This window comes from Artemia franciscana, chromosome 3, assembly GCF_032884065.1.
Source record: "Artemia franciscana chromosome 3, ASM3288406v1, whole genome shotgun sequence".
Taxonomy (NCBI): Eukaryota; Metazoa; Arthropoda; class Branchiopoda; order Anostraca; family Artemiidae; genus Artemia; species Artemia franciscana.
The window spans coordinates 33,473,751-33,495,862 of NC_088865.1; the positions used below are offsets into that span (position 1 = coordinate 33,473,751).

Genomic DNA, 22,112 nt, shown 5'->3' on the forward strand with positions numbered 1-22,112 from the left:
GATTTGCCGCCTCTTTTGGGCCACCCCAGCCCCATGGCAATGAATCTGCTGTTCCATATGCAAGATGGAACTGTGTATCCTATTGCAAGTAAAATTCTTTGATATTTATTGGCAGTGCAAAATGTATCATTCTTTTTACCTATGTTTATTCTTTTCAGGCTAACAAAACCATTTCACACTAAAACCAAGATGTATCTTTTAATAACCTGCATTCTAGTGTTGAAAACTTAGCGTTTTGCGGTTGAAAGGAGGGGGATTTCAGGATCGTAATCCTTAGATTAATATTCTTTTTCAGCCTAATATAAATTATTTTTACAGCTTTAAACCATATGTGTTTCAGGTGAACAACAATTGTTACTCTTTTTTAGGCCGTCAATGATGTTCCAGCATGGATAGATGACTTGCTGGTAGATTTCTTTGGAGTCCTGACAATGGACGCCAACACCCCCTCCATATGTAGTTTAAGACTCATTAGAACTTTGTAATACCTCATAGCAAACAAACAAACAATAGGTGCTAATATAAAATGAATAAATAAATCTTAAAACGAGTGGAACTTAAATTGAATATGCAAATCAAGCTCAAAACGAACAAAGTCACTACAAACAAGAGTTATGGTATTGCCTCATTCTCTCACCGTAAAAGTATAAAACCAACTGCGTTATTGGCGCTTCATAATCCTAAATTTGAAAAGCTTGAAAAATCACTAACAACCCTAAAAACACAGATTAAAAATCTTGAGGAGCGCGTTAATCGCATAGAGATGAGACTTGACGATTACGACTAAGAAATTCTGCTTAGTAGTCTCGTAATCCATTGTATGATACAACAGCTGGGTGTAAACTTGAATACCACTGTGATTGATTTGGTAAAACAGAAGTTAGGTGTTAGTAATATAACGGATAGGCATATTAAAAGCGTATTTCGCTTCCGGCAGAACATGATCAGTGCTGATGGTTCTGGTAAAGTAGCTCCCATAATGGTGAAGTTTCAGAGCAAAGATATTGTCCAAAGAGTCTTCAAAGAAAAGCAAAATTAGCGCATACCGGTGTATACATCACTGAGGCTTCAACAAAGCACCGAAGATACATTTTGAACATGGCGGAGACAAATTTGGTGCAAAGCATGTTTGTACAGACCATAGTGATATCCTTGTGAAAAGGCCAATCGAACCTTCCGTTCGCACAATCAGGTCACTTGTTGATTGCGCGTGATTTTATTAGTTTTTTTCGGATTTTTTTTTTGCGTTTGATTTTTATTGTCCGATTGGTACGCTGATATCTACTATTTTTCGTTTTAACGGGTACTGATCTACTACGTTTGCGGCTTAAACAAAATGAACAATGCCCATTTGATATTGACAAATATTTATTATCTATGCTTGTGGCAGAGCAGTCTACTTTAAGTTTTTTGGCTCGGTCGTATTAGCACGTATATTAACGGATCTGCAGATATTAATAAAAGAATAAATGAGTGCCTTTTGTGCGCATGGAACTGCCAGATTACGTCATCTTATCATGACATTCTTCAGTTTATATGTGAAAATGATTCTATTCAGTTGCTTACTTTATGTGAAACGTTTTTGGGTGAGGAAAGTCTTCTCACGTTCTATAGTTTTTCAGGGTATTGTTTAGAATCGAAAAACCGTTCATGAATGAGCAGAGGCAGCCTGGCGTTTCTAGTAAGGGACTCTGTACAGTACAAGGTGCGTGATGATCTTGAGGTTTGGGTAGACAGTGAGTTTGAAAGTTTTCTGCTGAAGTTGGATTTGAAGAAAATAGTTTTTTATTTTGAATTATTTATAGACCACCAACTGCTATGTTTGATCGTTTTATAGCTGGCTTTGATGGTTTAATGCTGAAAGTAAAGAAATTCAGGTTCGAAATTTATGATAATGTATGATTTTGATTATGATTTGAAAATACTAGCTGGTTTGAATCTTGATTTTTTTTTTTTTTAATTTTATGTCATCTCACTATCTATACTCTGTGGTCACACTTCCTACGAGGATCACCGAGCATTGTGCGACCTTAATTGACAACATATTTGTTCTGTCACATCAAGTAGCAACTACATGCGCAGACGTTATAATTTCTCCTATCTCTTATCACCTACCAGTTCTAGCTAAATAAAAACTTCACATAAACATTACAAGTACTGAAGCGTAATACACAGATCCGAGATCTAAAACCAGCGAGCATTAAAAAGTTTTCAGAAGAGCTAGGTGCGGTAAATTGGGAGAGTAACTCATCTTCGGCTTTTGAAAAGTTGAACACCACGCGACTAGGTCTTTAAGACTCGACATGCCCACTGAAAAGTATGAAAATAAGAAAGAAAGCAGCGAGAAAATCGGGGTTGACGATGAGCTTCTGCGAATGATTTATGCAAGGAATACTTTGTATGCACCACACATCAATTAACCAAATGAGTTTAGTTACGCACAGTTTAAGGATCAACGTAAACTAGGTAACTCTACTAGACGAAAGAAAATGACATTTATGGCGAAGAATTTAAGAAAACTGCATCAAACCCTAAAGCCACTTTGAAAATTATTTATGAAGTGATCAGAGGTAGTCCTGCTCCAAAAAAGTATAGCCTCAATGTTGGTGGCGAAATAGTTCGAGATCTTGACAGAGTATGGGGTTTGTTGGCTCACCATTTTTCGATGATTGATGAAACTGCTCAGAGTGAAGCAGCAGAGAACAAGGAGCTGCTGACAGAAGAGTCTACTTTCGGAGACCTAGAGGTCAAGATTTCGACATGAAATTCGAACCCTGCGATTCTGAAGAAATAAAGAAGATTGTTTCTTCAATAAAATCAAACAGTGCTGGGATCGATGGCCTCAATCTACGAACTCTAAAATCAGTGCTTTCAAATATTCTTACAGTAGGCTACCAGTATTTTTGATAAATCCGCCAATGACAGAGGGTCAAATTCCCCATTCGCTGAAGAAGGCCAAAGTCATCCCGCTTCCAAAGTCTGGGACTCTAGATGACCTTTCAAATTGGAGACCTATATCAATACTACCCCTCATTTCAAATATATGGAAAAATAGTGCACAAAAGACTATATGAGCATCTAACGAATTGCGAATTTCTGTCTGAAACTCAATTTGGTTTTAGAAAAAAAGACATTCAACTGCGCATGCCGCTTTAAATTTAATTGATCAAGTAAATAGTGCTCTGTAAAATAATTAGTTTTGCATGACAATTTTTACTGATTTTAAGAAATCTTTCAATACTGTTGATTTTGGAATTTTGTTGGATACATTGTCGTAGGTAGTTATCAGAAATAAGTGTTTGAGTTGGTTTGAGTCGTATGTGTGAGGTAGAAGTGTAAAAGTTCCAATAAATAATAAAGTTTCACAGGTTTAACCACTATAAAGTTTCACAGGTTTACCCACTGAATTGCAGAGTACCACAAGGTTCTGTCCTAGGTCCTATTTTATTTTTCATTTATGTAGATAGTGTGAGATTTTTTATCCCTGGTTATTTAATGTTTTTTGACAAACTGGTTATTTAACATATTAATTAACATAATATTTAACTGGTGGTTTTAACTGGTTATTTAACAGCACTGCTATAACTGTTATTGCCAAATCGTTGCCGGACTTGAGAGACCAAGCAAACAGTGCTTTATAAGGGACTTCATACGTTTGTTACACTCAGTGAACTTGCTGTGAAGCCTCAAAAACAAATTACATGGTTTTTAGGAGGAATGGTGAGCCCCATGAATTACCTTCAGATATTAAATAAATGGTGTTTCTTTGAAACAAATCTGATAAACGCGTTACTTTGGTTTTCATCTTGATTTCAAACTGAGCTGGAAGGCACACAGTGACCTAGTTTCCTGCGAAGTGTCAGAGGAGTTGGAATGCTGCTGCGCCATATACAAATTGTGGTTGTTTAATCTGGGCTATAACTTTCAGTCTAATTATATGTGAGTTAAAGTGCAACAGAATAAGGCAATTAGAATTTCAGGAAATTATGATCGTGGAAGCGCTAGCACTGTATCTATATATAAGAAGTTTGATATTTTGGAATGAAAAATCAGAGACATGCAGATTGGTAATTTAGAATATAAGTGTCTACATAATTTAGGGCCTGATAATTTTAATGAATTTTTTTAACTTAGGTTCTTCTTTTCATGATTATGCCACCCGAAATTCAAATAGTATTGTTCATGAGTTTTGGAATACTTCCCAGTCAGCCCATGTCATCATATACATGGGATCGACTGTCTGGAATCCATTCCCACAGCAAGTTAAGGAATCAGAAAGTCTGCCTCAGCTGAAACGTTGCCTCAAGGCCCATCTTCTGAACAATTAGCAATGCTGAGTATTTTAGACCAAGAGAAGGGTATTCCCTCCCCCATTTTGTTAAAATGATCATCAGTTTTTGTTTTATTTTCTGTTTTTGTAGTTTATGTACCTTATTTTTTTTTTGATGATCTGTGAAATGTTTTTAAAAAATAGATCATATTAGATGTCGGCTATGCTTACAGGCCATTGTGGCCTATTTTTTTTTTAGCTGACAAATGAAAGCTTATAGTATTGTTTTTGAATAAAATTACCTACCTACCTTGAACAGTCTTGGAAAGCACAAATAAAATCAAACTGAATATTCGATATATAATGATGTCAACTGTTGGAAGATCATCAGTTCAAGATATTATTTCACTGGATTTTTATTTTCAATGCTGTAATACCTGGAAAAGAAAATATCTGTAATATAATTCGTTTTCAGTGAAGCGCCAACGACGCAGTAGGCTTTAGATTTTTACAGTTAAGGAAGGGGACAGAATCCAAACTCTTGTTTGTACTGAAAATATATTTGTCTTGAACAGTCTTGGAAATAACTAATAAAATTAAACTGAATATTTGATGTATAATGGTATTAACCACTGAAAGTTCATCACTTCATAATTTTTACTTGTTGTAAGATTTATTTATTCATTTATATCAGTACTTATTGTAAATTTTTTGCTATGATTGTTCATTCAATTTCTGTTCATTTTGGGTTTCATTTATCCTTTAATAATAATTTCTGATCGTTTTGAGTTTGAATTTTAACTGGTATTTGTATCTACTGATCTTTTGATATGACCTTTACATTTCTTTGATAAACTTCTTTTTTGGAAAGTTTTTTAATTAATTTTGGTTCGTTTTTGATTAAAACAAGTTTCAAATTTTTTAAAAATTCCTTATTGCGATATCAATTTTTTTAAACATCACACTTTCATTAAAGTATTAAACTAGTTGCCTATCAAAATAACAATATCAAAGTACAAAAGTAAACAAAGCATCAAAGTAAACAAGGTATCAAGGAAAACAAAGTATCAAAGTAACAATAAGCAACTTGCATAACTTACAGCCCTTGTACCATAAAGCATTTAGAAAGGAAGCATTTAGGTGTGGGGCAGGGGGTTGCTTACCGTGTGATTATGCTTGACTTTTAGAAATGGAGCTAGAACTTACAATTTAAATTGAATTGCTATATGATTACTCCATCAATAAAAACCTTATATATGAACAATGGACAGCATGCATAACTTACAGTCCATGCCCTTGAGGCAGAGGAAGGTTTTGTCAACCCCTAAGGCATAATTATTTAAATTAATTCACCTTGGGATTATTTTGGACATCATAGGAATCTCAAAATTTTGATTGGACGCATTTGGCGAGAAGAGGGCGAGAAAGGGGGGCTTGTTCCCCCTCCCACATCTTCTTGGGAATTCCCAATCGAATGAGCCCCTTCCAAAGTTTATGCAACCACTCCTTCCATAAAAACCATATATGTTCCAGGACATAACTTACAACTTTTGCTCCCATGTTCTGGTGAGCTGTGTTTTCATTATGTGATGAACCATTGAAAAAAAATACCCTGGCCATTTTTTATGTGATCTTTGGTCAATTTTCAACAAAAAAGGCTCTATATAAAATTCGAACGGATATATTTGGGGGAAAGAGGACACCAGGGGCAGTGGGGGCTAGTTGCACTCTCAACTCTTAAAAAGGGAACTAGGGCTTTCAATTTCCAATTAAGTGAGTCCTGTCTGAAGTTCATACAACCATCCCTTCCATACAAACCCAATAAGCCCCAAGAGCATAACTTACAATGCCTGCTGACAGGCTCCCAGGGGAAGTGTCAACCCTGGAGTTTTTATTATTTGATGTTTTAACAAATTTTAACCAATTGGTATCTCAAATTTTTTATCGGCTGGATTTGGGGAAAAGGGGCGTGTGAGGGGGGGGGCTATTTTCCCTCCGATCTGTTTTGACTCTAAAAAGTCAACTAAAACTTTCTATTTTCTATGAAATGAGCCCCCTCTGAAGTTGATATGAGCACCTCTTCAGTAAAAACCATATATGCTCCCAGGGCATAACTTACAATGCCTGCCTTTTTGTTATCTGATCTTTGAACTTTTTTTTACAAAATGGTTATCTGAAATTTTTTACTGGATGGGTTTGGGGAAAAAAGAGCACGGGGGAGGGGCTAGTGGCTCTTTGATCTCTTTTGACTCTTGAAAAGTGAAAAAGAACTTTCAATTTTTCTATGAATTGAACCCTCTCTAAAGTTTATGCAAACATCACTTCCATAAGAACCATATATGACCACAGGACAGAACTTACAACCCTGTCCCAGGCTCTGAGGGTGTGTGTCAACCCTGGAGTTTTTGAAATCTGATGTTTTTTTCCAAAATGGCTATCTCAAAATTTTTATCAGATGGGTTGAAAAAAAATGGGCGTGTGGAGGGTGGCGCTAGTTGCCCCTTGATATCTTCTTACTGTTAAAATGTAAACTAGATGTGTCCATTTCCTATGAAATGAGCCCATTCTAAAGTTTTTACGAACAAGACTTCCATAAGGACCATATATGCCCACATGGCATAACTAACAACACCTGCCTCCATGCTCTTGGGGGTTTTGTCAAAACAGGAGTTTTTGTTATCTGATGTTTGGACTAATTTTGACAAAATACTTATCTATAAATTTTAACAAGATAGCTATCTCAAAACTTTATTGGAAGGCTTTGCAAAAACAAGGGCATGGGGGAGGGGCACTAGTTACCGTCCGATATCTTCTGACTATGCAAAACTGAAGTAGGTGTTTCCATTTTCTATGAAATGAATCCCCTCTAAAGCTTATACAAACATGACTTCCAAAAGGACCATATATGCCCACAAGGCATTACTTACAATGCCTGCCCCCAGGCTCTAGGGGGTTGCGTCAAACTTGGAGTTTTTGTTATCTGAAATTTGGACTAATTTTTAACAAAATGGCTATCTCAGAAATTTTATCAGATGGGTTTGGGAAAATAAGGGCGTTTCGGGGCGGGCTAGTTGCCCTCTAATATATTCTGACTATTAAAATGTGAACTAGATGTGTCCATTACCAATGAAATGAGCCCACTCTAAAGTTTATACAAGCACACCTTCCATAGGAACCATATATGTCCACAAGGCATAACTTACAACACCTGCCCTATGACTCTGGGGAGTTGTGCCAACCTTGAAGTTTTGCTATCTGATCTTTGAACTATTTCTAAAAAAGTGGCTATCCAAAAACTTATACCAGATGCATTTTGGGAAAAACGGGCGTGGAGGGGGGTAGATGCCCTCTTATCAGTTTTGACTCTGAAAAAGGGCACTAGAACTCCAAATTTACAATCAAATGAGCACCCTACAAAGTCTATACAATCACCCTTTCCATATGAAGTGCCCCTGGAAAAAAATTTAATAAAACATTGAATCCGTATGGCCTTTACTAAAACGTTAAATGGTTTCATTATCAAACACCTTACACAGTCATGTCGATCAGCAGCAGTTCTTGTCATAATAAAATACACAGCCCTAAACATATAAAATCACAGTCACAGCCAATGTTATACTTATTCATACATTGATTCAAAATATCACAGAGTCAAACTAAAACCTAGGATACTGAAACATCCAACTATTAAAGAAAAAACTTTAAAAAACAAAACAAATAAAAAGAATAATGAACTAAAGCAAACAACTATGTACAATTGTTGACAAGCGAGTCTAGTATTAAAAATCTTGATGAACAAGAGAACATAACTACTTGCATAATGCAAATGCTGTGCTGGTACTGGCTGAATTGTTGGTACCATTGAGCTACTTATTGCAGGAGCCGTTGGCGCGAAGGGCAATGATCAGGGGAGGGGGGAGGATTTCAAGAAGCCATGGATTAACCAAAATGGCAAAACCAAATTTAAAACACAATTCATCATGGAGTTTCAAAAGAGTTGAAAGAGAAAATCTTTTTAAAGGGGAGCAATAAGAGACTTTGGGAGATTTAGAAACTGCCAGAAGAACTCAGTATTGGATCCTTACCAGGTAGTCCTTCTGGTCTGAAGTCAAGCCATAATGCCAAATAAGACAAGCATACCCTACCAGTGGTCTAACAAATGTAAGAAAAATACGCAATAGGTAGGGGGTTGGGACACCATACTGAGCAAGGAGTTTTAAAGAAAGAATATCCAAGTTTGCCCATTTGATCATCTTCTGTGTCTGTTTTTCCCACCTCAGGTCATGTGTTAGATACCTTCCCAAGAGTTTGATATTCATGATGCTGCAACCTGAACATTCTGTAAAGCAGGGAATAAGTTGTCCCTCAGAAAAGACAAAGTTAATATGAGTGGTTGTTCATAATTGACAATCATTTTGCCCTCATTACTCTGTCTGCCTTGCTTGAAACACTCTTTTCGCCCAGCTCCAGTACAGATAAATCATCAACAAACTTAAAACGATCTGACTTATCATTTGCCAACTCATTTATCATAGCCAAAAAAAGTAGATGGTCTAAAAATTTTTCTTTTGCAACTCCACAGTAGATTGGCTGGGGATCAGGATAGGCTAATTTATACTTAGTATATAGTGTTATATAGTATATAGTGTATATAGCATATAGGTAACATTATATCATTGCCTTTGAAAAAAGAGAATTAGAACTTTCAGTTTCTAATCATTTGAGTCCCACCACAGTTTATATAACCACCTCTTCCATAAAAACCTTATATGCCACCCCCCTGGACATAAGTTACAATCTTTCCCCACACGTATATTAAATCTGAGTAGTTTGTCATCTGATTACCTTAATTAATTAATTACCTTAATTTGCACTTCAGAGCAAATTAAGATCTGTAGATCTGTTGAATGCTCCTGAGTTGAGTCGGTGATGTCTCATAGCAGGTATGAGCAGGACGGAATGTCCCACTCATACTTCCAGTCTTTCGTGGCCCACTCTTTATCCAGTGCCTTCTTGAATGCTTCGGGGGTGGGGTCTGAGACTGTTGCTTCACACAGTTCATTCCAGGGGTTGACGACTCTGTTGGTGAAGAAACTTTTTCTGGCCCTGGTTCTGACTGACTGCTTGAACAGCTTCTTTGAGTGTCCTCTGGTGCACTGTGGGGGGCCTGGGTGGATGGGCAGGATCTTGGCATATGATGAGTTCAGCAATTTGCGGGTCATCATCATATCGCTACGGTTGCGCCTGTACACGAGGGTAGGGAGGTTGAGAGCCCGTAAACGATCTTGATAAGGTTTGTCTCCAAGGTTTGTGATGGCCTTGGTTGCTCTCCTCTGGACTCCCTCAATTAGCCTGACATCTCCTTTGTATGTTGGGAAGGCAGCGCACATGCCAAAATCCAAAACGGGTCTGACTAGTGCCTTGTAAAGTTTCAGGAAAACTAGTGGGGATCTGCTGGTAACTGTTCTTTTGATCAGGCCTAAGTTTGTGTTGGCCTGGGACACGCTCTTTGTTCTAACGCTCGATTGTTAGAATATATTAAAGTTAATGGTTATCTAAAATTTTGATTGGGTGCATTTGGGTAAAAAAGGGTTTGGGGGGAGATGCCCTCTGATCACTTTTGATGATTCTTTAAAAGGTAACTAGAACTTTCAATTTCCAATCTGAAGTTTAGATGACCACCCATTATGTAAAACTTTACATGACCCTGGGGCATAACTTACAACACTTGTCTCCAGGCTCTCAGCAGGGGGGGGGGGGAGAGGGGTTTTGACCCCAAAGTTTTTGTCATTTGATCCTTAAACTATTTTGAACAAAATGTTTATATAAAACTGATTAGATTCATTTAATAGAATAGGGTACTGGAAGGGTGGGGGGGGGGGGGTTAGTTGCCCTCTGATCACTCTTGACTCTTAATAAGGATGCTAGAAATTCAGATTTATAATTGGATAATTCCCTCCAAGGTTTACATGACAATATCTTCCATAAAAACCTTATATGCCCATGGGGTATAATTTACAACACTTCCCCTTGGGTTCTGGGGGGCTGTGTTATCCCTTGAGTTTTCATTACATGATATTTGGTCTACTTTTGATAAAATTGCTACATAAAAAAAATTCAATTGAACATATTTGGAGAAAAGAGGGTAGAGGGAGGGGCTAGTTGCCACTGAATCACTTTTGGCTCTTAAAAAGGGAATTAGAAGTTTCAATTTCAAATCATTTAAATCCCCTTCAAAGTCTATGTGACCATCTCTTCCATAAAAACTCTATATGCCCCCAGGGCATAAGTTACAACCCTTGCCCAGGCTCTGGGAAGGGGGTATATTTACCCTGGTTTTTGTTATCTGATCATTGGACTCTTTCAAACAAACTGGCTATCTCAAAATTTTCATTGGATGCATTTGGGGAAAAGAGGGTGTGTGGTAGGTATCCTCATATAACTTTTGACTAAAGAAAAATAGCTAGAACTGTCCATTTCCAATAAAACAAGTCAACTCTGAAATCAACAAAAACACCCTTTACATAAAAACTTATATGCTCCCAGGGCATAGCTTAAACCATATGCCCTGGGGCTCTGGGGGGTTGTGTTGACCCTGAAGTTTTTGTTATCTGACCCTTCAAATAAGAACCATAAATGCCCTCAGGGCATACCTTACAAAGCCTGCCTCATGGGGGTTGTGTCAACCCTGGAATTTTTGCTTTCTGACACATCAACTACTTTTAACAAAATGGCTATCTCAAAATTTTTATTGGATGCATTAGGGGGAAAAGGCATGGGCAAGGTGCTAGTTGTCCTCTGATCACTTTTGATTCTTAAAGAGAGCACTAGAACTTCCAATTTCCAATCAAATGAGCCTCCCTCCAAAGCTTATATGACCATTCCTTTGATATAAAGTGCCTCTGGAAAGAAAAGAGAATAAAAAATAAAACATTGGAGACTTATGGCCTTTACTATAGACAATGCTGTAGTGTTGCCTCTGATATCTTTCATCATATAAGGTAAACAATTGCTTTTCTCATCAACTTTTTTTGTAGTTTAAAAGAGTTAAACAGATGGAACTTTCAGGGTTATTCAGGGTTTGATATTTGAGCTAATTCCTAAAAGTTTTATTCTCCTGTCTGCTACCTTTTATAAAATAACAAATAAAGCTTATCTGGAAAGCAGCTGTTTACATGGCAGACTATTAGATGAGGGGTTCTTTTCCTATCCTAGAAACTAGTTGAATTAGAAGAATTCAACTTTCAGGAAGGAAATTCAGACTAAATTGTATCAAAGGAAGGTTTTTTTAAGCTCATATCTTTACTCCTTCCCTGTTTCTGAAGCTTAGGAAATATCATAGAAGACATATCTAACAAAGCAATACCAGTCCTAACCTTAGAAAGTACCACATTTCCCTTAATTTTAGTTTTATTTGACTTTTCTTTGACTCTAGGTTTTGAAAAGATCATTCAATTGATTTGATTAGGATTTTCTGCTATAATTTTTTTTTTTTTTAATCGTAGACATGTTTTTCTATTTTTCAGAAATTCCTTTAAACCTTATATATTCAGGGTTTAAAAAGACATGAGGCACAAACTTTGTGTGTCCTTTGTGCATTATATTTGGTGCAAAAAGTTTCACTATTAGCCTACATCATTCAGTTTGCCAAACTAAGGTCAATGCCCGTTGGAGGGCTCAGTTAGAGGTAGATACTTCTCAAGACTTTCTCTTCATATGATTTAGGCTTTAGACCCATTTCAAAAACTTTCATTTACCTAGCTATGGTGCTTACCAAGACAACAAAAATCCCATCATCACAAATTTTGAACATCTCTGAAAGCCTTATTCATTTAGATGTGTGTGGTCAGCAAAGTTTGGATCTCAGTCCACATGCAACTCTTTAGCCCCTTAAACACAGTTCTGGGAGACAGATCCACAAGCAGACATTCAAGTAATGATGAGGATATCCATTGGTTTTCAAGTTTGGCTAGTGCTGGTGAGCAGCAGTGTTTCTTTGTCCCCAAATTTTTTGATTTTCTCTGAAAGACAAATTAGATACCTAATCCTCCCAAAAGTAACAGTATTTCTTAATATCTTCTGAAAATTAGATTTTGACCTTCCTTGAAATAATCCCTCTATAAGTATGCCTATTCATAGAACTGTTTTTGAGTTTGTTTTCTTACATCTGGTAATGATTTTATTTGTCCTGATATTTGGGCCTTGCTTGTGCTGCAGACCTATTTCTGAAATTTCATTTTTTTTTTTACTATAGGTTTTGGCTATCTTAAGCTTATTTTTTATATGGCCTAGTGGTCTTGTTTTCACCAAGCTTCTTCATCCTTTTGAGGACATTTTCCATGATTATAGGAGGGGAGATATAGATGTAAGAATCAGAGGTGATGATGCTGTGGGGGAATTTGGCATAGATAATTATAAAGACTACACTTTCTTTCCATAATAATACATAAAATTTCAGGTAGGCATAAATCCTTTTAATAGACAGTAATATTTTACAAAAATACTAGAAATTTTGGCCACATGTGTAGTGATCTTAATCAGCAGAAATACTAAAATAAAACAATTAAAAACAATAACTTATAAACAAAGTATAATAACTAGCCTATTGATTAATAGCCTTACTTTTTTCAAAGCAATACTGGAAGCAAGTCTCCTTGCCTTTCCTGGTTCTGGTTCATCTGTATTATTAGAACTAAGAATTGTACAGGGATTAATCACAGTGGGTGAAATGAATCTTCATTTATCTCACTTTAATAGATTATTCTAAAAAGAGGTCAACCTAAATTCACCTATGTCTCTATTGAAAGCCATGTTCTTGAACATATTTTCTTAATTTCAATTGTTTGCCAAAAATTTTGCTTTAAACCCTGGTTGCTAGAAATCAAAAGGACATTATTGAACAAGATAAAACAGTCTGAGAAATCAGAAATATGTTCTGAAGAGCTAAAGTGAAATATTCAGGTTTGTAATTTTGCTTTAAAGCCAACAAAATGAAGTTTTGATGCTGTAGCAGTCTCATTTCCTTTTTTTTTTTTTTTTTTTTTTTTTACTAAATCTTACACATGAGTATGTGCAAGTACATATGATCTGATAGATCCTATGCCCTAATGAAGTTAGATCTATCCCAGTCCTGCTTAAACTTAGTACAAGAAAAATGTTTTCAGCTTCAAAATTTGCTTAATAAATTTAGAAGGTTTCTAAAATCTCAAAATATATTTTCTGAACTGAGAGAAAATATATTGATATTGCTAACAACTCTACTCAAAGAACAGGAATTGCTACCTTGTCATAGTTGCATACTGATAGTTTGCTTTTATTTTTTCTCTTTGTAGGCTAATTCATAAAAACATGTAAATATAAGAGATATGACCTCTAAAACACATAGCCTAGGATACCAAAGGGCATAGCAAAACTTAGGCCCTGTATTCATTGCCATAGTAGGCTACAACTAGGCTAATCCAAAAAATGGTAAAAATTTTTGGAAAAATTCTAGTTAATTGACTTCTTGCTATCTGAGAAAGGGTTTAGGTTAGGAAAATGAAGCTTTCAGGGATGGGTCTACAGGCTAGAGTTTGTCTCGGGAAGGTATTTTAAAGTACACACCTCTACTCCTTCTCCCTCTAGAGGGCCCTGAAATATGCCTACATGACAGGTCTATACCTATTTAAATTTTGGCAAAACAACATTTTACCTTAATTTTCAGTTATTAGTTGCTTTTCCTCTGCCTTTAGTTCTGAAAATGCAATTCCTGTTATTCAAGTAGAATTTTGAGCCATATCAATATTTTTTTTTCAAAATTTAGGAAATGCATTTGCATATCTTTAAAACCTTATAAAATGGAATTGAGCAAAGTTATGAAGCTGAAAACAATTTTGTTGTACTTCAATTAAGCAGAAGATCTATTTTGCAGGGTTTCACTTTTATAACACTAATATTTTTAAAGATCATCAAAGGTCAGGGCCCTCTAGAGGGACATGGAGTGGAGGTAGTTGCTTCAAAATACCTTCCTGGGACATATTTTAGTCAGTAGATTCATCCCTGAAAGTTTCATTTTCCTAACCTAAACCCTTTCTGAGATAGCAAGAAGTCAATTAACTAGAATTTTACCAAATTTTCTCTTATCTAGAAGTTTATCCTTAGACGCAACATACCAGCAGGAAAAATAACCCTGACTTACTTTATCCTGACTTTAGTTATGCTCTAGAATTGCCTATCTTTAAGTTGAAAATGTTCTTCAGTTTCTTCAATAAAAACGTTGATTATTCCGTAGCCATAAAAAGGACTTGATCCAATCGTAGAAATAGTTCTCATTGCCTCGCATTGCTATGGTAACTTATTTGTTTATTATATGTTATATTGATGTAACACTGAATGTTAGTTGCTCTTAATCTTTCTAGCATATCTGCAGAATTGACTAGTGACCTTTCCACTAAGGTAATAGAGCTTTCAAACTGTAACTTAAAAATGGGATATGCTGAAGAAGATTCTAATAAGATTAGCTCACGTGAAAGGCGGCGGCAAAGAAAAAACAGACACGATAGTGAAGACGAAGTAAGTGAAATAGAAAGTGAAAGAGAAGAGAGAAGGTACAAAAAAAGCAAAAGAAAGAATGATGAAGACAAAGAATATTCTTCCCCTGATCGCAGGAAAGACAAAAGTAAAAGAGACAAAAAAAGAGATACAATTTATGGTGAAGAAAGAAAAAAGGCATATGATAATGACGGTTATGACGAAAACGATCGAGGAAAACCAAGAAAAAAGAAAAGACGAAGGCGTGATGAAGGAAAAGTGTCAACGATTGAGCTGAAGCATTTTAACGATTCTTCACTTAAATATGACGCTACAAAACAAGAAATGAATGGAGATTTGAGTCACTATTTTAAATCCTTCTTTGAACCTGAATACAGTGACGATGTGGCAGATCGCATTGCATATATAAAAAGAAGAGTCTCAACATCACATCAATGTTACAAATTCTTCTTAAAATTTTGTCGAGTTATCCAAGGTCTGCTTGCTGGGATATGTCTATGGGAAGTAGTTGTGGTAAGATAATAGTTTTATCATAAACCAAGGGAATTATTACTGAAACCAATTGGAAATGCAGAAATTAGAATGCGTTTTATGCACATTAACTATTAGTTGATAAATAGAGTTCTAAAATAAGACCCACGAATAGTTTAGCATAATTAAAAGAACAAACTTTACAGTATGATTTAAAATTAAAGCAAGCAGAAGATGGGCTTGTAACTATTCTACAGTAAATTTCATAACAAACTGTGCTGTTATTGTACTTTCAGAACATTTTAAAAACAACGTGAGATATCACAGTAAAGTCTCCAAATTTTAGAAACGAACAGTTGCGCGCAACATTCCCCTGACCCACTTTCACAGTTATATTTTTGGGTTATATGCATCAGCATAATTTGTATTTTTATTTTTGGAATCAGAGCCAATTTCATTCTCAGATTTCTATTCATCGGAAAGAGAGACAAAAAAATATTTTGGAAAAGAATTTTTTTTTTTTATTTCTAAGGTAATATTAAAATATAACAGTTAAGGTTTATCAGTGCTTTCTGTATTGACGAAAAAGATACCAAGCCACGAATAGATTTGTCCCTAGGGTTTATTTTCGGCTACCAGTGGCCCTTTTCTTTGGAATGTATATTAAGGTATAAATATAAGAGCTCTCCCCTTCAGAAGGTACTTAAGAGAAGCTACAGTACTAAGAGAAGAAAAATATTTTATGACGTCTTATAAAAACATTTAATGCTGTTTTTTTTGCAAGAAATTTAGCTTAGTAATGTGTGCGACAATAAGTATCAACTGTTTTTATCCCTTATGAATCTGTCCCTTGGAAAGTATTGAAAGTTGATAGCCAAAGAAATCGATCTGAAACATCAGTTATTAATACTTGAAATAACAAATTTAATTTTCAGTAAAGAACAAATGATGTTTTCTCCGCTAAAAGATTAAAAGAGGGCAATAGCCCTTTTGTGATTTGTGGTCATTCTTATTCATTTGATATCTTACATGCACTATTTTCAACCATATAAGTATTTTCAACCATAAGACAATAAGTATCAACTGTGTTTTATTCCTTACGAATCTGTACCTTGGAAAGTATTATTCAAAGTTGATAGCCAAAGAAATCGATCTGAAACATCAGTTATTAATACTTGAAATAACAAATTTAATTTTCAGTGAAGCTCAAATGATGCTTTTTCCGCTAAAAGATTGAAAGAGGGCAGTAGCCCTTTTGGGATTTGTGGTCATTCTTACTCATTTGATATCTTACATGCACTATTTTCAACCCGTTCTAAGGTTTTATTCCACCTTGAACTTTTTTGAACAGTTTTTTAATTTACTTTTAAAAAACAGATTATTACTTGAAAACATTCAAGTACTTCAAAAACCGAGTATTCTGAATTACTACATAGTTAAACATAATGCTGCATTTTTTACCAGATAATCATAAAAGTCCTCTACTATTTAAAGTCAGTGTAGTAAAAAGTCAAGTCTTTTGTAGTCAAAGTGCTTAAAGAATAGGACTATTATGCCAAAATAGTTTATGCTATGCATTTAGTTTTTGGTTTAACTTCAGTGTGTGATCAAGGAAAGCACCAGTGCTTAATGAAGGCTCATATCATTGACTGACGGAAAATTCAAAATAATGTTCTGTTCCTCTGAAGACTGACCACTGATCTGTTGACCAGAGACAAATATTTCTATCATAAAATTATTTTATCTGTAAGAAAATTCCCATTTATTAAAAAACTCTTGCTTTTTTTATGTTTTCACTGTGTTTACCGTCTTTACTGTAAATACAACCTAGGTAAGTATACACACACACACACACACACACACACACACACACACACACATATATGTGTGTGCATTAAGTCAAAATACTTATTACCATCCGTCACATGTTCACCCATATTTATAGCAATCGTCCTTGTCCCCAATTTAAGCGACATAGTTTTCTTTTTAGCAATGTTCAAGTTCCACTACATTGATCCATACAAGTGGAGACAAATCAAACCCTATTTAAATCCTGACTGAATAGCCTACCGAACCAAATACTAACCTCAACTTTTATGTAGCTACAGCACTATTATTTTCACAAATAGTCCTAATTACTTTAACGTACTCTTCTGGCTACTATATAAGAAATAAATAAAAAAAAACTATTTTCTTAACTGAAAGTAAGGAGCGACATTAAAACTTAAAACGAACAAAAATTACTCCATATATGAAAGGGGTTCTCCCCTCCGCATCGCCTCGCTCTTCACGATAAAGTTTGACTCTGTCACGACTCTACTTTTTTAAACAATAAAAAAAATTTAACGTAAAGAGCGAGGGGTTGCGGAACGGACAACCCCTTTCACATACGGAGTAATTTTTGTTCCTTTTAAGTTTTAATGTCGCTCCCTACTTTCAGTTAAAAAACCTTGTTTTTTTATTTTATTTCTGAACGTTTTTGAATTAATACATGTTCTGATTTCGGCTCACCGCACATGAATAATTAAAACGAAATTTGCATATTAATTTTTGTTTGCTAAATGGCTTTCTCATAGTTTTGGTCGGATGATTTTGATAAAAAAGGGTTGGGGGAGGAGGTCTATTTGCCCTCCAAATTTTTGTTACTTAAAATGCAACTAGATTTTTTATTTTTTTGCAAGAACATTTTTGTTAGTATAAACATACGTACCTTACGAATTAACTTACGTAACGAGCTTCTATATTTGAGTATTTTTATTACGTATATGAGGGGGTTTGCCCCCTTGTCAATGCCTCGCTCTTTACACTAAAGCTTGAATTTTATTCCAAATCTTTAAGAATTGCCTCTGAATCACATAGGCTGTAATATAAATAGATGAAATTGCTAAAAGTCCTTTAGCGTGAAGAGCAAGGTAGAGTGGAGCAGACGAACCCCCTTATAAACGTAATATTTTATGTTTGTTTTAAGTTTAAATGCTACTCATTACTTCCAGGAGAAAAAAAAATTATTTAGTTTTTCATTTTTTTAAATAATGCTAGAAAAAATTCTGCTTCATGGAAATTCTCTTCCCTCGTAATAAATGTCTCCATGGAAAGATCCTCCCACGCAACCCCCTCCTCCGACCCACTCCCACCCCAACACGAAAAAGTCCCCCTGAAAATGTCTGTACACTTCATAAGAACCATTACTATATGTAAACAATGGATACAATTTGTAACTTAAAGCCCCTCCCCTGGGGACTGTGGGGGATTAAGTCGCCCCCCAAGATATAATTATTTGGTTTTCGACTAATTTGAAAAGAATGGCAATCTCAAAATTTTGATCCGATGACGTTGGGGAAAAAATGTGCGTTGGAGGGGGCCTAGGTGCCCTCCAATTCTTTGGTCAATTAAAAGGGCACTAGAACTTTTAATTTCCGCTTGAATGAGCCCTCTCACAACATTCTAGGACGAATGGATCGATACGATCACCCATGGGAAAAAAACAACAAAAACAATAAATAAACACGCATCCGTGATCTGGCTTCTGGCAAAACTACAAAATTCCACATTTTTAAGGACAGGAGCTTGAGATTTTAACAATAGAGTTCTCTGATACGCTGGATCCTGCCTGAGGCTCTATGAGGCCGTAAGCCTAGGCCGCTTGTTTGGCTGCGAGTCCAAACAATCACGTGTCAACCCGAAAATCCGATCTTTCATCCCTTAGTCCTAAGACTATCTACCTTAGTTCTGCCTTAGGAATGATGCATGGACGGGTGGATGATAGGCTAAAAAGAGCTTATGCTCGATTTGCCTCTCGCCCTGACTACCTGTCTTGACTTTTTTTTTACAATTAGCCATGGTTTGATGCCCGCAGTTGCTGGATTTTAATAGGAAACCTATTAGGCTTAGGTTGCTTGTTCGCCTGTGATTCCAAGCAAATTCAGTCCCCCGCTTTGCATGAAAGTCCAGTGTACATCCCTTGTCATGAGTCAACCCACAAATTTTGGTCATCCCCATTGCATCTCCAGTAGACTTTCCCAGTAGACAAAGCTAATATAAAATGAACTATCTCAGTTGCCGAACTGCCTGCAAATCCTGTTGACATACTCAATCTTAGATTTTTTTTTTTTTAATGGGGACTCCAATTGCCCTCAAATGGCGCACAGAACTGATAGACTATCTAAATTATCCTTAATACATGCCTACGAACCTTTGTCTACCGTAGGATGGATAGACTCTGTATCAACAAGTGAAATGACATATTTTTATATAATTCTGAATAAGGTTTATGTCAGTTTTGCCTCTCACTCAGACTATCTGTCTTGGCTTTTTCCCCAATTTGCCATGGCTCTCAACTTTTTCATCAGAGTCCAATAAGTTAAATTTAACTCAACATATTTTAAATGAAAATGCCAAAAAGCGCCATTCTTTAATGAAACCATGAAAAGAGGATTTTTCGAAATCTAGGGATGTGCGTGTGAAAAATTCTTGGCAGGGGAGAGGGATTGCTCCCTTTAATTGATACCACTCTTCCATTTCCTCAGACTTTGACATTTTGAAAAAAAATTATAACAGGTTTGGTGTAATAAATACAATTCTGCTAATTATTTTTGCTTCATGCCAAAATCAATCTAATGCCTCTATACTTTGTAGAGGCATACTATAGTCTAGATATAGAGGAGTCATACTATAGACTCCTCTATAATCTTTCTATACTATACTCTATACTATTTCTATACTTTATAAACAAATTTATAAAGTTTACTAAGATATATTTGTTTAAAAATATACAGAGCTTGAAACAGAAATTTAGATTGAAAAAAACACAAAAGAAAAGTTAAACTAGGAATAATAAAACAGAAGTTCAGATTAGTCTACTTTTACCTTATTTCTAGAATCTTAATTATCCATTTCAAGATGGATGCTGACTAGATTACTATATCTTATTTTCATGGATTATTTTTAATTTTCTTTGAAGCAGGGAAAAAGAAGGTAGGTGTAAAAAATTTGACGTTGACTATTGACATTGTATTTTTAAGCTAAAACAGGTTTTTTTTTTTATAAAATAAGTTTCGTTTTGCTTATCAAACAGTTCGTGGTAACGAACTGTAATAAGGAGTTCTAAAAAACTCTAAGAAACGGAACTTTGATACTAATTGATAGATCAAAAGAATCAGATTTTTAGGCTGATTTTAGAAATATAAGTTACATCAAACTTAATCTTAACTATCAAAAGTGACGAGCCAGAAAAAATTTGCCTTATTTTGGAAAATAGGGGGAAACGCCCCCTAAAAGTCATAGAATCTTAACGAAAACCACACAATCGCGTTAAGCGTATCAGAGAATCCTACTGTAGAAGTTTCAAGCTCCTATCTACACAAATGTGGAATTTTGTAATTTTTGCCAGAAGACCGATCATGGATCCGTGTTTATTTTTTTATTATTTTATTTTTTTCCAGGGGTGATCGTATCGACCCAGCGGTCCTAAAATTTTGCTAGAGGGCTCATTCTAACGGAAATTAAAAGTTCTAGTGCCGTTTTTAAGTGACCAAAAAATTGGAGGCACCTAGGCCCCCTCCCACGCTCATTTTTTCCCAAAGTCAACGAGTCAAAATTTTGAGATAAAGATTTCGTTCAACATAGCCGAAAAACCTAAAAAATATGTATTTGGGGACGACTTACTCCATCACAGTCCCCGGGGGAGGGGATGCAAGTTACAAACTTTGACCGGTGTTTACCATATAGTAATCGTTATTGGGAAGTGTACAGACATTTTCAGGGGATTTTTTTTTGCTTTTTCGGGGGGGGGGGGGGGGTTGAGGAAGGGGATTATGTGGGAGGATCTTTCTATGGAGGAATTTTTCATGGGGAAAGAGAATTTCCATGAAAGGGGTCTAGGATTTTCTAGCATTATTTAAAGCAAAAACAGTGAAAAAATAAACATGAAAAGTTTTTTCAACTGAAAGTAAAAAAGTTATAACAAACAGAAATTATTACGCATATGAGGGGTTCATCTCTTCCTAAGAACCTCGCTCTTTACACTAAAGTATTTTTTAGTAATTTCAACTATTTATTCAGCTACCTTTATGATTCAAGGGTCATTATTAGGGAATTGGGACAAAATTTATCTTTAGTCTAAAGAGCGAGGTATTAACGAGGGAGCAAACCCTCTCATATAAGTAAAAAAATATACGAACATAGAAGTTCGTTACATAAGTTAATTCGCACGTTATATATACTTTTAACTAATGAAAACGTTCGTAAAAATTAAAAGTTCTAGTTGCCTTTTTAAGTAACCAAAAGATTGGAGGGTGACTAGTTCTCCTCCCCCTCCCCTTTTTTCGGAAAATTGTCAGATCGAAACTAAATGAAAGCCATTGAGCCACAAAAAAGATTAGTATGCAAATTTCGTTTTAGTTATTCATGTGTGGAGAGCCGAAATCAAAACATTCATTAATTCAAAAACGTTCAGAAATTAAATTAAAAAAACAAGTTTTTTTAACTGAAAGTAAGGAGCCACATTAAAACTTAAAACGAACGGAAATCACTCCGTATAAGAAAGGGGCTGTTCCATCCTCAGGGGCCCGCTCTTTACGCAAAATTTTTTACTATTTTAAAAAGTAGAGATGAGAGAAAGAGTCAAACTTTAACGTAAGGAGTGGGCCGTTGAGGAGGGAGCAGCCCCTTTCATATACGGAGTAATTTCTGTTCGTTTTATGTTTTATTGTGGCTCCTTACTTTCGGTTAAAAAACTTGTTTTTCATTTAATAAAAGCTAAAGAAGGACTGATAAGGCTGAAGTTGCGCTATTATCCCAAGATAATCTTTCAGCGATAGTCTTAGACTCCAAACTAATAATC

At 35.5% G+C, this 22,112-nt stretch overlaps 2 protein-coding genes across 3 annotated transcripts in view; one reads left to right on the forward strand and one right to left on the reverse strand.

The window, feature by feature from the left end:
- Positions 1-14,578, reverse strand: part of LOC136025195 (very long chain fatty acid elongase 4-like) — a 55,240-nt gene extending 40,662 nt beyond the window's left edge. Inside the window, exons 1-2 of one of the 2 annotated variants that reach the window (XM_065700995.1) lie at positions 14,448-14,578; positions 4,577-4,707 (exon numbers count right to left, since the gene is read on the reverse strand). The gene's annotated coding sequence lies outside the window, so the exon portion shown is untranslated. The remainder of the gene's footprint in view (positions 1-4,576; positions 4,708-14,447) is intronic. The other variant, XM_065700993.1, reaches the window with a different exon arrangement.
- Positions 14,579-14,641: 63 nt separating this feature from the next.
- Positions 14,642-22,112, forward strand: part of LOC136025194 (transmembrane protein 237-like) — a 33,235-nt gene continuing 25,764 nt past the window's right edge. Inside the window, exon 1 of the mRNA XM_065700992.1 lies at positions 14,642-15,313. Coding sequence (XP_065557064.1) covers positions 14,642-15,313 — 672 coding nt within the window. The remainder of the gene's footprint in view (positions 15,314-22,112) is intronic.